This window comes from Bombina bombina, chromosome 8 (genome assembly GCF_027579735.1).
Source record: "Bombina bombina isolate aBomBom1 chromosome 8, aBomBom1.pri, whole genome shotgun sequence".
Taxonomy (NCBI): domain Eukaryota; kingdom Metazoa; phylum Chordata; class Amphibia; order Anura; family Bombinatoridae; genus Bombina; species Bombina bombina.
Window position 1 is genome coordinate 185680227 of NC_069506.1, and position 18002 is coordinate 185698228.

Here is an 18002-nt window from a genome sequence, read left to right on the forward strand (position 1 = left end):
TCTGGTAAAGCCTCTCATAGAGAGGGATAGACAACGAGTAAATAGCAAGTGTAAAGTCTAGAAACATATATTTATTAAAATCATTAAAAAAAAGCAACGCGTTTCTTAGCTGCATGGGCTGTTTCCTCTGGCTTGTTTTTGTTTGCTATCTCCTGAATGCTCTGCTGTAAACCTTTTAATGTGGTTAGGGAGTTGTATTCCGTCCGAATTTTGCTGGGCTTTAGCGCTGAAGGACAGAATACTACGTCCTAACCGCTTGGCTTTCCAGAAGCCACTGATGGGATCGCGGTCTGGAGGGTGTGCCTAGCATGCATCATAGGGACAACCCCCCCTGACGCGATCCCATCATTGAAATCTTGTGATCACGTGCACGATCGTGAGATTTCAATTTGTTTACATCAGAACAGTTGTTCCGATGTAGACATGTTAACCCCTGCACAAAAGGGTTAACCTCTTAGCTGTAAGGTGACCGCAATATGTGTATGTGTGTGTGGTAAAATAGCACTGGTTTACTAGTCAGGGGAATAAATCTACTAGTCCACTATATTAAAAATGGGAAAAGCATGTCTTACTCCTGCACTGCAATTTTTACTAGTCCAGGAATAGTGGAACCTGGGCTGGTCTCTGATGTATAAATCACATATGGTCTATAAATGGTTGATTTCTGAGATTAGCCTAAAGCTAAAAATCCCACAAGTTTGGGCTCTTATTTTCATAAAATGTAAGCAATGATGGATAACAAATGTCCTTTAAAAGAAGTAGTACAGGCCCTTTTTACTAGAAACTAACGACAATGGACAGGGTATGCTCCGTTATAAACATGTCGGGCATCATGACAAGTTAAATAAATGACACAAAAAACATGATTTTAACTGTGCAGTTACATAACCCTGGCTACTAATATGGCAAAACACTAGTATACTGCGTTCAATCGTTGACAAGCTGAGCCTGAATCATGACAGGGGATACCACATCAAATATGACTTCGCAGTGCGTGACCAAGCACGTAGGGTCCCGGCAATCTGTTACTATGGATACGTCAGCTACCCTTACGTCAGAGTACTGCGACTGCATTGATAGGTGTTCTTGTGACTGGGGTGACGTCACGAGGCGGAAGGGTGTCGTGGAATCTAATGAAACCAATGCTGTGTTTCAATTCATTCATATAAAGAAAACGAGAGGTAACAGGTAAGTGATGACGGTGTTTGGCATTTGTGATGTAATAGTAAGAGCAGGGGACGCTAATTAATAAGTGCGTCAGGGCAGCACCAAGGTATGTTTATAGCAGTGATGTAGGGTGAGCAGAGGGATAAGTAGTCAGTTTGGTTATGGGGAATAGAGGCTGTATCGTTGTGCTACTGATTGGTGCTCAGTGAAATGTCTGGTTACTGACACATACGTTGGACGCTATAGATGGCTCAAGCGGGTAGCAGTCAGATGTTTACAGATCTGCAATCCTGTATCTATCTGGGTTACAGTGATTTGCAGAACTCTGGCAGCCAATTGCTGTTTATAACCTTTTTAAATGTTCCTTGTTTAAATTTCTTATAGTTTGTAGGCACTTTACAGTTTCATCTATTCGCTAAAATGTAGCAAGCTCCAAAGACACGAATTTGTGCAGCAATTCCTGATGAGCTATGAAACTAGATACCTAATGTCTGATGGAGCTCTTTAAAAAAAATAGTGAATATGATCCTGATATGAATTGCAGATTCAATAGAGTAAATCTCAATGTTTGTCTATTTAAAGAGATAGTGTATTCTAGATTTTTCTTTGCATACATTTTATGTAGATGATCCATTTATATAGCCCATCTGATAATGTTTTTTGTAAAAATGCATAGTTTTGCTTATTTTTTTTAAAAATTGTGCTGATTTTCATACTCCTGACCGAGCCCCAATGTTTTAAATGTATACTAATGTATACAGACTAAAGAATGCTTCTGTTTTTATAATGAGTCTTTTCATATGCAGGGGGGGGTCTGCTCTCAACCCCTTTCAGTGGGTTTCCCTAACCCCATCGACCGAGCTTCTAAGTTTTTAAAAGGTTTTATACTGGATTTTTATATTAGTAACTGTGCATATTATTCTTTATAATAGTATCTAATACATGCAGTTAAATGAAAATTGGTGTATACTGTCCCTTTAAGTTCTATGCCAGAGAGACTATGTGTTTGTGGTTATCTGTTATGTTGCCTCATTTCCCAGTCTAGTTAATTAAACATGATTCATTCTTCCTTTTAAAAACTGGGTGAGCTTCAGTTGTGGTGTATAGCATGGGTGCTTGTTTGTCAAAGATTTAGTAAAAATAAATGTTTTGCCTTCTTGTTTTTAAAATTATTGGCAAAGCACATCCCCCCCCCAATTTTTTTTTTTAAATATAATATAATCTAGGAAACATCCCCAGTATGTAGGAAACAGGAACTTTCCTAGTGTAGTTGTAAGACTAATAACCTATTTCACTGATTAGTAAACTCCTGAGTTTACCTGTATGTGTGTGTGTATATGTATGTATATGTATGTATATATATATATATATATATATATATATATATATATATATATATATATAATTTTTTTTATTTTTTTTTGAAGGAGAGAAAAAAAAGCGCTAGTTTCAGTTAAATAATTCAAATATTCAGCCATATGATATGGGAGGAATAGCATTTCCAAACAGTTTTCTATACCATGATGCTATGAGATTAACACATATAGCAGCTTGGGGCAATAACACAGAGACTCAGAGTTTGTGTCAACTAGAAACAGCCCTACTCTCCCAGGGCTTAACATTAAAGGACCTGATATGGATCCCCAAGTATAGACTAGCTGATCTGCATCTATCTAGTGACATTATTCTAGACAACTGTCGAGTTTGGCACTCAAACATCATAAAGAGATCGTACCACAACCGTCTCCAATACACGGCTTGAGAGGTCTTTTTGAAGGACTTCCAAACATACATGACTTAGACTAGCTTAAATGGAACTACACGGTAGTGGAAGACTTATATTACCAAGACAACTCTCAACAAATAGTAGAGCAGGTAGATGGAGCACCTAGATGGCTGCTTTTTGAGAGCCATAGGGTACTCAGTATGTGTACAGCATGAGGATTTCCTAAAACACATTTACGAAACAGTAGCAACTGGGAGAGGAGATGGTGGGCAGGAGTGAGACTGATTAAGCCAGTAACATCTAACCACGCTTCTCTACTCCAAGACTACTGCGACACTATATCGTGGCAGATAAAAGCTTGGGAAAGAGAACTTAAAGGGACAGTCTACACCAGAATTTTTGTTTCAAAATATAGTTAATCCCTTTATTACCCATTCCCCAGTTTTGCATAACCAACACAGTTATAATAATATACTTTTAACCTCTGTGATTATCTTGTATCTAAGCCTCTGCAAACTGCCCCTTTTATTTCAGTTCTTTTGACAGACTTGCAGTTTAGCCAATCAGTGCCTGCTCCCAGATAACTTCACGTGCACAAGCAGTTTTATATATATGAAATACGTGAAGTAACAACCTCTAGTGGTGAAAAACTGTTAAAATGCATTCTGAAAAGAGGTGGCCTTCAAGGTCTAAGAAATTAGCATATGAACCTCCTAGGTTAAGCTTTCAACAAAGAATACCAAGAGAACAAAGCAAAATTGGTGCTAAAAGTAAATTGGAAAATTGTTTAAAATTACATGCTCTATCTGAATCATTAAAGTTTATTTTGGCCTAGACTGTCCCTTTAACACAAGGAATTTGGCTAGGGAATTAGGGAAGGCTATCATAATAACTAAAAAGGTCATATATTGCATCTCTTACCTAGAAACATACTTTAAACTTCTTCTAAAATGGTACATGACCCCCACAAAATTGACCAAAATATTCCCTGATTAAATTACCCAATGCTGGAGACAATGTGGGCGTGAGGGTTGAGATATCCATATCTGGTGGTTGTGCCCAAAAACATCCCCCATGTGGGGACAGATTTTCCAACTATGCTCTGATCTATTGGTCCTTGGTAGCCCCTTCTCCTACGCTAGCGCCCCTACGTGTTGGAGCTGAAACCATCTCAAAACCCCAAAAATCCTTACTGCTGGCCATCCTCTTAGCAGCCAAAATGTGTATTGCTCGTAGCTAGAAACAAACAGAGGCCCCAATCCTATTCAAAATTTCCCAGATGATAGATTATTTGGCAAAGATGAAAAAAAAGGCCTTTTCAATGTGACAGACAATATGTAACGCTACTGGAAAATATGGGACTGCTTAATACAATTTGAGAATAATGTCTTGCCATCTAGTTAACAAATTAACTGGATCCTCATGGATACTTTAGCCTAAACTACAATCAATATGTCTCCTTTATACCCCTTGATGTGGGGTTTTATTTTTTCTCCCCTCTATCTTTTCTCTCCTCCCCCACTTGTTTTTCCAGCAATATAAGTCATTTTAAAATGTAATTTGTGTATGATATTTATATGATGTTTTTGAATATGTTGAAAAAGATGTAATACTAAAAATATAAATTATAAAAGGTGTACCAAGCTCAAACGTGGACAACTATTTGATGTCATCTTATCCTTTCATGAACTGACTGCGAGATGATAGATGATAATTCACACAATGGAATAACCCATATAAAAATTTACTTTCAAACCCCTTTTTCTTTTTATAATGGGTAAGAATGTTCAATATTTCTGTCTTTTTGGACTCTTTCGCCTAGATTACGAGTCTTGCGTTAGCCTTAAAAAGCAGCGTTGAGGGGGTCCCAACGCTGCTTTTTAACGCCCGCTGGTATTACGAGTCTGGCAGGTACAGGTGTACCGCACACTTTTTTTCCGCGACTCGAGCATACCGCAAATCCACTTGCGTCAATTGCATATCCTATCTTTTCAATGGGATTTTCCTAACGCCGGTATTATGAGTCTTGGAAAAAGTGAGCAGTACACCCTCTCCTGTCAAGACTCCTAATGCATTTAAAAGTCAGTAGTTAAGAGTTTTATGGGCTAACACCGTAACATAAAACTCTTAACTAAAGTTATAAAAAGTACACTAACACCCATAAACTACTTATTAACCCCTAAACCGAGGCCCCCCCCCACATCGCAAACACTTAAATAAAGTTTTTAACCCCTAATCTGCCGACCGGACATCGCCGCCACTGTAATAAATATATTAACCCCTAAACCGCCACAATCCCGCCTCGCAAACACTAGTTAAATTTTTATTAACCCCTAATCTGCCGTCCCTAACATCGCCGACACCTACCTACATTTATTAACCCCTAATCTGCCGCCGATACTATATTAAATGTATTAACCCTAAACCTAAGTCTAACCCTAAACCTAACACCCCCTAACTTTAAATATTATTTAAATAAAACAAAATAAAATTACTACAGTTAAATAAATTATTCATATTTAAAACTAAATGTACTTACCTATAAAATAAACCCTAAGCTAGCTACAATATAACTAATAGTTAAATTGTAGCTATCTTGGGGTTTATTTTTATTTTACAGGCAACTTTGTATTTATTTTAACTAGGTACAATAGTTTATTAAATAGTTATTAACTATTTAATAACTACCTAGGTAAAATAAATACAAATTTACCTGTAAAATAAACCCTAACCTAAGTTACAATTACACCTAACACTACACTATAAATAAATTAATTACCTAAACTAACTACAATTAATTACAATTAAATAAACTAAAGTATGAAAAAAAACTAAATTACAGAAAATAATAAAATAATTACAAGAATTTTAAACTAATTACACCTAATCTAATCCCCCTAATAAAATAAAAAAGCCCCCCAAAATAAAAAAAATCCCTACCCTATACTAAATTACAAATAGCCCTTAAAAGGGCCTTTTGCGGGGCATTGCCCCAAAGTAATCAGCTCTTTTACCTGAAAAAAAATACAATACCCCACACACCCAACCCTACTCTAAAACCCATCCAATCCCCCCCTTAATAAAACCTTACACTACCCCCTTGAAGATCACCCTACCTTAAAACGTCTTCACCCAACCGGGCACAAGTGATCCTCCAGACGGGCAGAAGTCTTCATCCGATCCGGGCAGAAGAGGACCTCCAGACGGCCAGAAGTCTTCATCCAGGCGGCATCTTCTATCTTCATCCATCTGGAGCGGAGCGGTCCATCTTCAATCCAGCCGACGTGGAGCATCCTCTTCAAACAAAGTCCAACTGAAGAATGAAGGTTCCTTTAAATGACGTCATCCAAGATGGCGTCCCTTCAATTCGGATTGGCTGATAGAATTCTATCAGCCAATCGGAATTAAGGTAGGAAAATTGGCTGATTTAGTGTGTGTTTTTTTTGTACATTAGTTTATTTTATTTATTTGTATTTAGTTTAGGGATTTAATTTTAATTATAGTGTAGTGTTAGGTGTAATTGTAACTTAGGTTAGGTTTTATTTTACAGGTAAATTTGTACTTATTTTAGCTAGGTAGTTAAAATAAATACAAACTTGCCTGTAAAATAAAAATAAACCCTAAGCTAGATACAAATGTAACTATTAGTTATATTGTAGCTATCTTAGGGTTTATTTTATAGGTAAGTATTTAGTTTTAAATAGGATTCATTTATTTAATTGTAGTAATTTTATTAAGATTATTTAAATTAGGGTGGGGTGTTAGGGTTAGACTTAGGTTTAGGGGTTAATAACTTTATTATAGTGGCGGCGACGTTGGGGGTGGCAGAGTAGGAGACAATAAATATAATGTAGGGTACGGCGATGTTGGGGTCAGCAGATTAGGGGTTCATAGGTATAATGTAGGTGGCGGCGGTGTCCGGAGCGGCAGATTAGAGGTTAATAATATAATGCAGGTGGCGACTATGTCGGGGAAGGAAGATTAGGGGTTAATAAGTGTAAGATTAGGGGTGTTTAGACTCGGGGCTCATGTTAGGGTGTTGGGTGTAGACGTAAAATGTATTTTCCCATAGGAAACAATGGGGCTGCGTTAGGAGCTTAACGCTGCTTTTTTGCAGGTGTTAGGTTTTTTTTTCAGCCAGCTCAGAGCACGTTTAACCAGCTTACCGCTGTCTTAAGCAGCGCTGGTATTGAGGTGAAATTTGGAGCTAAATTTTGCTCACCGCGCACCATTACCGACAAAAACTCGTAATCTAGCCGTTTGTTTGTAAGATGCTCAAGACAAAAGAAATGTAATAACTCACAAATGATTCAAATATTAAAAAATATATAATTTTGCAAAAAGATTATTTATTTTCATAAAATCTCAATAGAAAAACAATGCACATCAAATGTTCTTGCAAAAGTAACAATAAAATCTTACAATAACTGCTAATAATATGTTACAGATGTAGCAAAGTGAGTGCAAAGAACGCTTGGTTTATAAACTGTGCAGCAGTGCATAATCTTCACTGCGATGATCAAGCAACCATCTATAGGCTTTAAATCAAATTTTACTAAATAAATGTAAAAATACATTATAGGGGATATATATATATATATATATATATACACACCAGCTACAGTGTATACTGAATATCGCCGTTCAGTCAACCCCACTTTTTCACAATATTCCTGTTAAACAGGTGAACAAAATGTTTGCAAAATATAAAATCAGCAAATTTTACAAATAGAACAAGACAAAACTTGTAAAAAAAAAACATTGAGAGCGAATGTTGTAGAACACTTGCCTGGCCAGACCTGTGTTTGTTCGTTATCACCACGCGTTTCTGGGTCACGCCCTTTTGTCTTGTTTTATTTGTAAATTTGTTTATTTTATATTTTGCAAACATTAAATATATTTATATATATATATATATATATATATATATATATATATATATATATATATATATATATATATATCATTCAGTGACAAAAACTTATCTTAACCCTTTGAGTGCTAAGCATTTTTGCTACCTGGGTGCTAAGATTTTTAAAGGGGTTGGGTTTTTTATTTTTTTGGAAAAACATTTTAAACTTTTTTTTTTTTCCCCGACCCCCAAGACTTACACTGTTGGAAAGGTTAGACGATTACCTTTCCAACAGTGGGTCTTGGGGGTCTGTAGTTGCTTAGATGCCTGAGATACAGTCTTCTAAGCAGCATCCCCCTGCTCCTATACTTAACATTGTTAAGTATAAATAAAGTTGCACGGTGACGTTATCACGTTATTGTGCGTGACGTCACTGCGCATAACGTTAAGCCCCGGAGATGCCTGTCACTATGCTGGCCAGATCGCCGGTTTAGGAGCCGGTGGAAGACCCCAGATCTCCCTCAAAGTGGGAGAGTGCTATTGATGGCTCTGAGCCATCATTAGCACCTGACTGAGACAATTTGTGACAGCTCAGAGCCGTCATTAGCACTCAATTGGTTAAAGGGACACTGAACTTTCCTGATTCAGATAGAGCATGCAATTTTTTTTTTAAAATACTCTTTTTGAGGAATGAAACAATATGAGACTAGAAAAAAGAATCAGTTTGACATCTTACCAACGTATAAAATCACAATGAAATTGTATAACAGTGTATTATCAATACAAAAATGAAAAAATATAACCTAAGAGTTCAGTCAAATTTAACAGAGTGGAATCCTCCTTTTATACATTTATACAAATAATTAATATTGAGGCCACTACCGGGCCAGCTAAACCAGAAAGAAATATTGGTAACTACCTTACTTACTTACAGTGTTTTACTCTTAATGGGGCATTCTCACAAACAAAAATTCAGTTTTTGTGCCCACATTGAATATATTCGAGTCAAAAAGAATATCGGGACAAAACCTGCTGTTCTCCGCATCAACATGAGATATATCATATGAAAAACTATTTTTAAATATCATCACCTTTCCCTAACTAACTGCAGGTGTTGGGTGGTTATATACTTAAAAAAACCTAGGGGGCCTGTAATTTAAACTAGTTATTACCGAACCACTAATAGCTCTATGAGAATAGAAGAGGAAAGAGAAAAAAAATAATAATAAATAAATTCCCCATCTCCTACCCCCCCTCACCTCTCTCCCCTCCTCTCCCTCTGAATATAGGATATATATGTGAATGAAGTCCTCTTTCACATTACCAAGTACCCAGTAATACTATTTCTGAGTTTCTAAATGGAAAGATCAGAAAATCAATTTCGGCCGGCGAGAATATATTGATAAATTTTGCCCATTTGTTAGGAAAAATATTATTTCTTGCTCTGAATTTAGATCTGTAGCTAGTTGTTCTACTCGGTACTGTTTTTTGAGGTAATTCTTTACTTCAATAATTGTGGGTATAAATTTACTCTTCCATTTTTTAAAAATCAGGTTCCTAGCTGCCAGAATGACTAAGTTCACTATTTTAGAATCTGTAAAGTCCCTATTGTTACTTGACAGGAAAATAATGATTAACAACTCGAGTTTGCAGGGAATTACTTTCAACACGTTAAGGAGCCAGATTTAGTTTATGCCAAAATTGCTTAAAGGGCCATTATACACTCATTTTTTCTTTGCATAAATGTTTTGTAGATGATCTATTTATAAAGCCCACAAATATATTTTTTAATGTATAATTTTGCTTATTTTTAAATAACATTGCTCTGATTTTCAGACTCCTAACCAAGCCCCAAAGTTTTATTTGAATACCGTCAGCTACCTTCTCCAGCTTGCTCCTGTTTGTGTAAAGGGTCTTTTCATATGCAAAAGAAGGGGGAGTGTCTTATTTCCCACTTGCAGTGGTCTTTTCAACAGAGCTAAACTGAAAGCTTCTAAGTACGTTTTTAAACCATTTTATACTGGATTTTTATATCTGTATCTGTGCATCTTATTCTTTATAGTAGTGTCTATTACATGCAGTTATATGAAAATGAGTGTATATTGTCCCTTTAAGTCTAGGACAAGCCCAGATCATGTGTATTAAGTCTACAGCAGATAAGCCGCATTTTGGACATTTGTTAAAATTAGTGTTATACCATCTGTAACCTCTATCTGGTGTGTAGTATGTTTGATATATAAGTTTTATATGAGATTCTCTCCATGTCTCGGCCATAGTAGACCCGCAGAGTAATGACACAGAACGCGCAATTTGTAACTCCTTATCGATATTAATGAAGATAAGATTTGTCCATTTCTGAGCTAATTTCTCTAGATTAGAGATACCCTTATGTGAATTGAGATAAGTATACCAGGGAGAAACGGAAAAATAGCCAGCCTTATTCAAAGCAGGCCAGTTCTCCAGTTTTCCCCACAACCATTTCCATTTAATTTTAGTAACTAGCTGTGTGGTATAATGTCTAGCTTGCAGGTAAGCAAAGAAATCTTGACTACTAAGATTAAACTCATGTTTTAGTTCTTCAAATGATTTAATAATTCCTGACTCTAACTTGAACAACTGTGAAACCAGGTAGAGCCCCTGTCCGTGACAATTCTTCAATAATACAGTTTGTGTTCCTTCTTGATATTCCGGATTTCCTAAGAAAGTTTGAAATCTGGGTATATTAGTGTTTATTCCGACTCGTGTTCCGATCTTGCACCATGCCTGAATTATCGTATATATTGTTTTGAGACCTTTCACTTGCTTCGGAATTAAGTGAAGGGGGACATGTAGCAAAGAAGCCGGCAACAAGGGGTATGTCATACTGGCCTCGAGCCCATTATCTGTAAAATCGTCAGACTCCGCCACCCAGTCTACTGCTATACGTCCTAAAAAGACTAAATTATATAGTTGTATGTCTGGGAAGGCCATTCCAGCAAACTGCTTTGGAAGATATAATCTCTGAAGCGATATTCTAGGTTTTTTTTGATTGCCATATAAAGCAACGAAACGCAGTATTAAATGTTTTAATGTCATAAGATTTTAATAGTAGAGGGAGATTTTGGAGTATGTAACAGATCTTGGGTAATATTACCATTTTAAAAAGGGCAATACGTCCTGTTAACGAGAGAGGTAAATTCTGCCAGTTTCTCATGTATGTAATAGCTTGAGTGAGAATTGGGAGAATGTTCAGGGTATACCATTCTTGGGGCTCAGGAGAGACCAAAATCCCTAAATATCTAAAAGATTTAGAGACTAACTTAAATGGGTTATCTATACATGAGCTATCAGTTTTTCTTAGCCATAGTAGTTCTGATTTTAGTTTGTTCATTCTATATCCTGAAAATTGACCAAATAGTTTGATTATATCCAAGACTTTTGGAATATTGGAGGAGGTGGTGGATATGTACACCAATAAATTGTCAGCATAAAGTGCCACCTTAACCTCTCTTTTTTTATAGATTTTAATACCTTCGATCTGATGTCTAATTTTGGCAGCTAAAGGTTCTATTGCTAAATCGAACAATAGCGGGGAGAGCGGGCATCCTTGCCGCATGCCCTTGCTCTAATCTTATTTTCTTTGATTCCAGCCCATGTATAACTAGGTTGGAATGTCCAAATTCCTTCCAATTTCGTAGCATCATATACTATTCTTATACCCAAATCTAATAAAGATCCGCGCTGTAGAGAATCTTATAGACCTATTGCTTTACTAAATACCGACTACAAAATATTCACTTCTATTTTGGCGAAGAGATTGCAGAAGGGGTTAGCAGAGACCATCCATAAAGATCAGGTGGGGTTTATTCTCAATCGTAGTTCATCATCAAAAATTAGACAACTCTTGTTTTTTATTGACTATTTTAAGAATACAGAGGGTACCCTGCCGAAAATTATCCAGACGCAGCAGAAATATCGATCGACGCTGAGAAAGCGTTCGATCGGGTTAGTCATGAACATATACTAGCAACTTTAGATCGCTTTGGGATTAGGGATGATTTTTTAAATTTGGTTAAAATTTTTGGCGCCCACTCATCAACCAACTTAGCTATACATAGGCTGGAATCAAAGAGCATGCAATTTTAAGCAACTTTCTAATTTACTCCTATTATCAATTTTTCTTCGTTCTCTTGCTATCTTTATTTGAAAAAGGCAGCTAAGCTTTTTTTTTTTTTTTTTTTTTTGTTTAGAACTCTGGACAGCATTTTTTTATTGGTGGATGAATTCATCCATCCACCAATCAGCAAGGACAACCCAGTTTGTTCACCAAAAATGGGCCAGCATCTAAACTTACATTCTTGCATTTCAAATAAAGATACCAAGAGAATAAATAAAATTTAATAATAGTAGTAAATTAGAAAGTTGCTTAAAAGTTCATGCTCTATCTGAATCACAAAAGAAAAAATTTGGGTTCAGTGTCCATTAATTGCATGCAATATATTTTGCTCTTTGTGGGTATTTAATTTTGGAATGTTCACCTGTTTTAACATTTAATTGTGATCTCTAAAGGACCTGTAAATACAGTAGATTTGCATAATCAACAAATGCATGATAGCAGGACAATGCAATAGCACTTGGTCTGAACTTCAAATGAATAGTAGATTTATTTTTTTTCTGACAAATTTCAAACATGTCTATTTCCACTCCCACTGCGTCATGTGATAGCCATCAGCCAATCACAAGTGTGTGTATGTGTATATATATATATATATATATATATATATATATATATATATATATATATATATATATATATATATATATATATATATATATATATATATATATATATATATATATATATATATATATATATATATATACATACACACACACACACACAAACCTGGCCTGGATGGCGCTTATATATAAATATAAGTGAAATTAGGCAAATCGTATGCATAATATTAATAATGATGTTAAAATCAACTTCAAATTATATATGCATAGCCTAGATAGGTGTACATATATTTGAGCAATTAAAATATACAACTCATGTATTATAACAGAAAAAAGTTCATATGAAAATTTAAGATGATGTAGACAGGTGTGGGATCTTCTTCTATATAACCCCCACTCAGATGTGCACTTACTTCAAAAACCCTCAATCATATGAGGTAAGGATGATTCGTGTCAGCGAAAAAGTGGCACCTCCTGGAGTATGGAAACTGGATCACCGGAGCTGTATCTCCCCCTGATGTCAGTTGTGGTAAACTCTGTATTAACACCTGGTTGTCTGTCTTGCTTTACAGCTTGTGTGCAGGTTCAGATGAAACTCCCAGTCATATATATACAAGGAAGAGAACCAGAAAAGCATTCATAGTGCAACACTGTATACTTTAATGATAAAATCAAATATCCTAAAAACTAGTGGAATACCACTGACATGTGTAACCGTCAATGTATGAGGTATTAAGCAAGCAAGATAAAATATATACACGGTAACTTCAATTATTATCCAGAAAGGAGGACCGCCATATAAAGATGCAATCAATACAGATAGTTCAGTTTAAAGTTCAGAGTTCAATTAAGTCCATAAATTGTTACCAGGCAGGTACAGTGCCGTAGCGTACCGGACCTTACGTGTTTCGAAGGGCTGTATATAAATAAAATCCCCTTCTTCCTCAGAGGTATAGTGTACTGCTGGAGCTCACCTTTTATGTGGTCAATAACTGCTGCGGTACACCAATCATTCTTGTTGTGCGTCTATCCGGAAGTACAGAGCGTCCCACGTGATGAGCGTGTCAGAAAACGTCACACGTCCATTGGGGAAATCACCTAGATAACTAGTTGCTACGGACGCTTATTACAAGTACGGACATATACTCCCATGTTAGGCGCTCTGTATTTTCGGTTTTAAATTCTAAGTGCATACAAACAGTTTATACGTATCTGGTATTCCTGATCCAAAAATTATGAGCCATAATCAATAAAATCTCATATACAGCAAGTATAAATATTAAAATTACGAAATAGTGCATTAATTTATAAAAACAGTTAAAACCTTCAAATACATACTTTGCCTGAAATTTTGAATATGCCTGTAAGAAATATTTTTTACAAGATATGAATACATGATAGGTATAGAAAGGAGGGATTAGTTTTAAGTTTCCTGTAAAAACCAAATTGACCCGCAATTTAAAATGATATATATATATATATATTTATATATATATATATATATATATATATATATATATATATATATATATATATATATAATCTCTATCTAGTATATTTACTATAACAAAGGGCTTTATATCAAGATATGTGGAATATAAAATTTCATGATCACCCAGGTGATGTGTATAAAGCCTATGGGTTAAATATAAAACTGCATATTATATGTCATTGGTTAACATATTTTTTAAAAATGATTGTAAAACTATTTTTTGGAAAAAAATGAGTAAACAGTGACTATTTAGTAATCAACTCCTAAAATTAGTTAAAATTGGTATATTATATAACCAACATAAAACTTAAAAAATATATATATATTTTAGTTTAGTTTAAGAAAGAGAGAGAGATGAGACACTCATAAAGATCTAATATCCTGTTTAAAAAATATATTTTTCCTTAGCATGTTCAATATGGGTAATCTTTATAAAAAGGCTACAATATCAATGTCCTTGTTTAAACCAGAAGGGGTCCTGGATCCAAAAGCGTGGATCCAGTACGTTTCACGTTTTCTCAACAGGATTTATCTATCCCCCCCTCTGTTCCCCACATGGACATGTTCCAAAATTGTTCCTTTTAAGCAACTGGAATCCTGGTTATGGATTAACCTATTATGTTCTGATAGGTTATGTGACTTTAGACCTGCTTTTATGTTTGTTACATGTTCATGCAATCTTTTTTTGTATGGTCTAGTCGTTCTTCCAATGTATTGTAGATTACAAGCACATTGAAGAAGATACACAACAAATGTTGTTTTAAAGTTTACCAGATGGTTCAATTCACATTTCCTATTATTTACAGTTGAGCTTACCATTTTAGTGGGTTTGTTCCCATTGTACATGTGCTCACATGAAATGCAATTTAACCTATTGCATTTATAAAAAACCTCTGGTATCTTTATTTAGCCAGTTTTTATCTTTAATAGGCATTTTTAATTGACTCAGTGCAAAAATGTTTTTTAAATTTCTATTTTTTCTAAAGATACATTGTGGTCTTATTCCAATCTGTTCTCGAAGGTAATTGTCCTTTTTTAGGATATGCCAATGTTTCGTAAGGATTTGTTTTATACCTTCCGAACCTTCATTATATGTGGAGATGAAACTCGTTTTAGCAATCTCTTTTGTTTTTACTTCAAGATCAACTTTCACATTACTTTCAATATCTTTATTTTTAATTTTGTCATAGGCTGAGTCTACCCACTTCTGTTTGTATCCTTTTACCAAGAATTTGTTTTTTAAGTTGTGTGACTCTTTTTCAAAGTCACATGGGCGTGTACAATTTCTCTCTATTCGTTCAAATTGTCCTAACGGGATGTTCTTTATCCAAGTATGGTGATGATTACTGCTAGCATGGATATATCCATTACTGTCAGTCTCTTTTGTAAAGAGTCTAGTTTTAATGATATCATCTTCATGGAATAGAATCAAATCTAGGAAGTCTATTTCTTCCTTGTTGAATTTCTCAGTAAATGTTAGATTCATATCATTAATATTAATGTATTTCAAAAATTCTCTTAAGTCCTCTTCATCCCCTTTCCAAATCATGACAATATCGTCTATGAATCTTGCCCATTTAACAATATTCTTAATGTAGGGGTTGTTGGACCAGATATTTCTATTCTCCCAGAAACCCATATACAGGTTGGCGTAGCTAGGGGCAAACTTAGTGCCCATAGCCGTACCGCCAACCTGTATATAGAAATCATTTTCGAAAAGGAAAAAGTTCTTTTCCAAAATAAATTGGATAGCCTCCAGCAAAAATTGTTGTTATTGTGAAGTAAGGTTTGTCAGGATTCTAAGCCAAAAACTAATTGCTTCTATTCCCTGTGCATGTGGGATGTTGGTATATAGGGCCGTAACATCTATTGTGGCCCAAATGAAGTCTTTCTCCCATCTTATATTTGTAATTTTGGATATCGCATCTGGCGTATCTCGGAGGTATGACTTCATTTTAGATACCAAGGATGATTGGTGTACTGCAGCCGTTATTGACCACATAAAAGGTGAGCTCTAGCAGTACACTATACCTCTGAGGAAGAAGGGGATTTTTTTTATATACAGCCCTTCGAAACGTGTAAGGTCCCGTACTCTACGGCACTGTACCTGCCTGGTAACAATTTATGGACTTAATTGAACTCTGAACTTTAAACTGAACTATCTGTATTGATTGCATCTTTATATGGCGGTCCTCCTTTCTGGATAATAATTGAAGTGTACCGTGTATATATTTTATCTTGCTTGCTTGATACCTCATACATTGAGGGTTACACATGTGAGTGGTATTCCACTAGTTTTTAGGATATTTGATTTTATCATTAAAGTATACAGTGTTGCACTATGAATGCTTTTCTGGTTCTCTTCCTTGTGTGTGTATATATATATATATGACTGGGAGTTTCATCTGAACCTGCACACAAGCTGTAAAGCAAGACAGACAACCAGGTGTTAATACAGAGTTTACCACAACTGACATCAGGGCGAGATACAGCTCCGGTGATCCAGTTTCCATACTCCAGGAGGTGCCACTTTTTCGCTGACACGAATCATCCTTACCTCATATGATTGAGGGTTTTTGAAGTAAGTGCACATCTGAGTGGGGGTTATATAGAAGAAGATCCCACACCTGTCTACATCATCTTAAATTTTCATATTAACTTTTTTCTGTTATAATACATATGAGGTGTATATTTTAATTGCTCAAATATATGTACACCTATCTAGGCTATGCATATATAATTTGACGTTGATTTTAACATCATTATTAATATTATCCATACGATTTGCCTAATTTCACTTAAATTTATATATAAGCGCCATCCAGGCCATTGTTTGTATTTATTTTTGATAATAAGCCTGAGGGACTTATTTGTGTTTTATTATCTGGACTGGCAGCTATATATAAAAAAAAACTACCTTTCAGAGAGAAATCTGTGAGAATATTTCAAGGTAGTTTGTGGTTTACTTTTATTTTGAGATAGCGCTGGTAAGTCTTTCAGTTGATTCATTTCACTGACATTTTTGGCTATTTCGGTTTTTTAGCCTGTTATTTTCGGTAAAATTATTGTGTAGCATGTTTCAAATTTAATGCTAGCCTAGACCTGCTGTTTAGGTTTGTTACTTGACTTACTGTTCTGCATATAATGAGTTTTCTAGGACTATACTCTATTTGGATAATTAGTAAAAAAAAAACCTGTTAAATATGATTCTGTTACATAGAACTAAATGAAGAATAATACAGTATATTGATATTTATAATTGTTTTAAGTAGGGATGCACCCAAATTTTGGTTGCAGAAACATTTTGGCTGAAAATGGCATTGTTTCCCTGTTTTGTTTTTTTTTGGTACAATTATTGTGTAGCATATTATTGTTTTAAGATATTTTTGTCCAATTTTAGGGTGTTACTTTAAATAAAAGTGTGGGATTTTTTTTTATTGGCTCTAATTATGCAAAAAAAAACTAAAAAAAAAAAAAATTAATAATTTGAAAAAATACATTTTCGGTATCTGTTTCGGTTTTCGTCCAAGTGCATCCCGAATTTTCGGATTCGGTTTCGGTCCAAAATTTCCATTTCGGTGCATCACTAGAAATAGCCATAGTGAATATTGATGCACAAAAGAGGTATGGCCACTACACATGTGTCCCTATTAGATGGATATAAAAACCCAACTTTTCCTTTCATGATTAAGACAGAACATGCCATTTTAAGCAACTTTTCAATTTACTTCTGTTATCTAATTTGTTTTTGTTTTCTTTGTTGAAAAAGATACATAGGTAGGTAGGCTCAGAAGCAGCAATGCACTACTGGGAGCTAGCTTCTGATCAGTGGCTTTACTTGACTATTGTCTTTGGGTCACCTGTGTTCAGCTAGCTCTCAGTAGTGCATTGCTCCCTAAACATAAAATGCCTAGAGAATGAAGCAAATTTGATAACCGAAGTAAATTGGAAAACTGCTTTAAAATTGTGGGCTCTCTCTGAATCATGAAAAACACATTTTTAATGACACCTTCTGGGGGGTTTTAGCCAACCAGGGTAATGCAGTG

The 18002-nt window shown here is 35.2% G+C and overlaps 1 protein-coding gene across 1 annotated transcript in view; it reads left to right on the forward strand.

Annotated features, from left to right (window-relative positions):
* Window positions 1-1018: 1018 nt before the first annotated feature.
* The window catches only part of NUCB1 (nucleobindin 1), a gene marked incomplete at its 3' end in the record, with an annotated part of 33654 nt that continues 16670 nt past the window's right edge, over window positions 1019-18002 (forward strand). Inside the window, 1 exon segment of the mRNA XM_053689950.1 lies at window positions 1019-1188. Coding sequence (XP_053545925.1) covers window positions 1031-1188 — 158 coding nt within the window.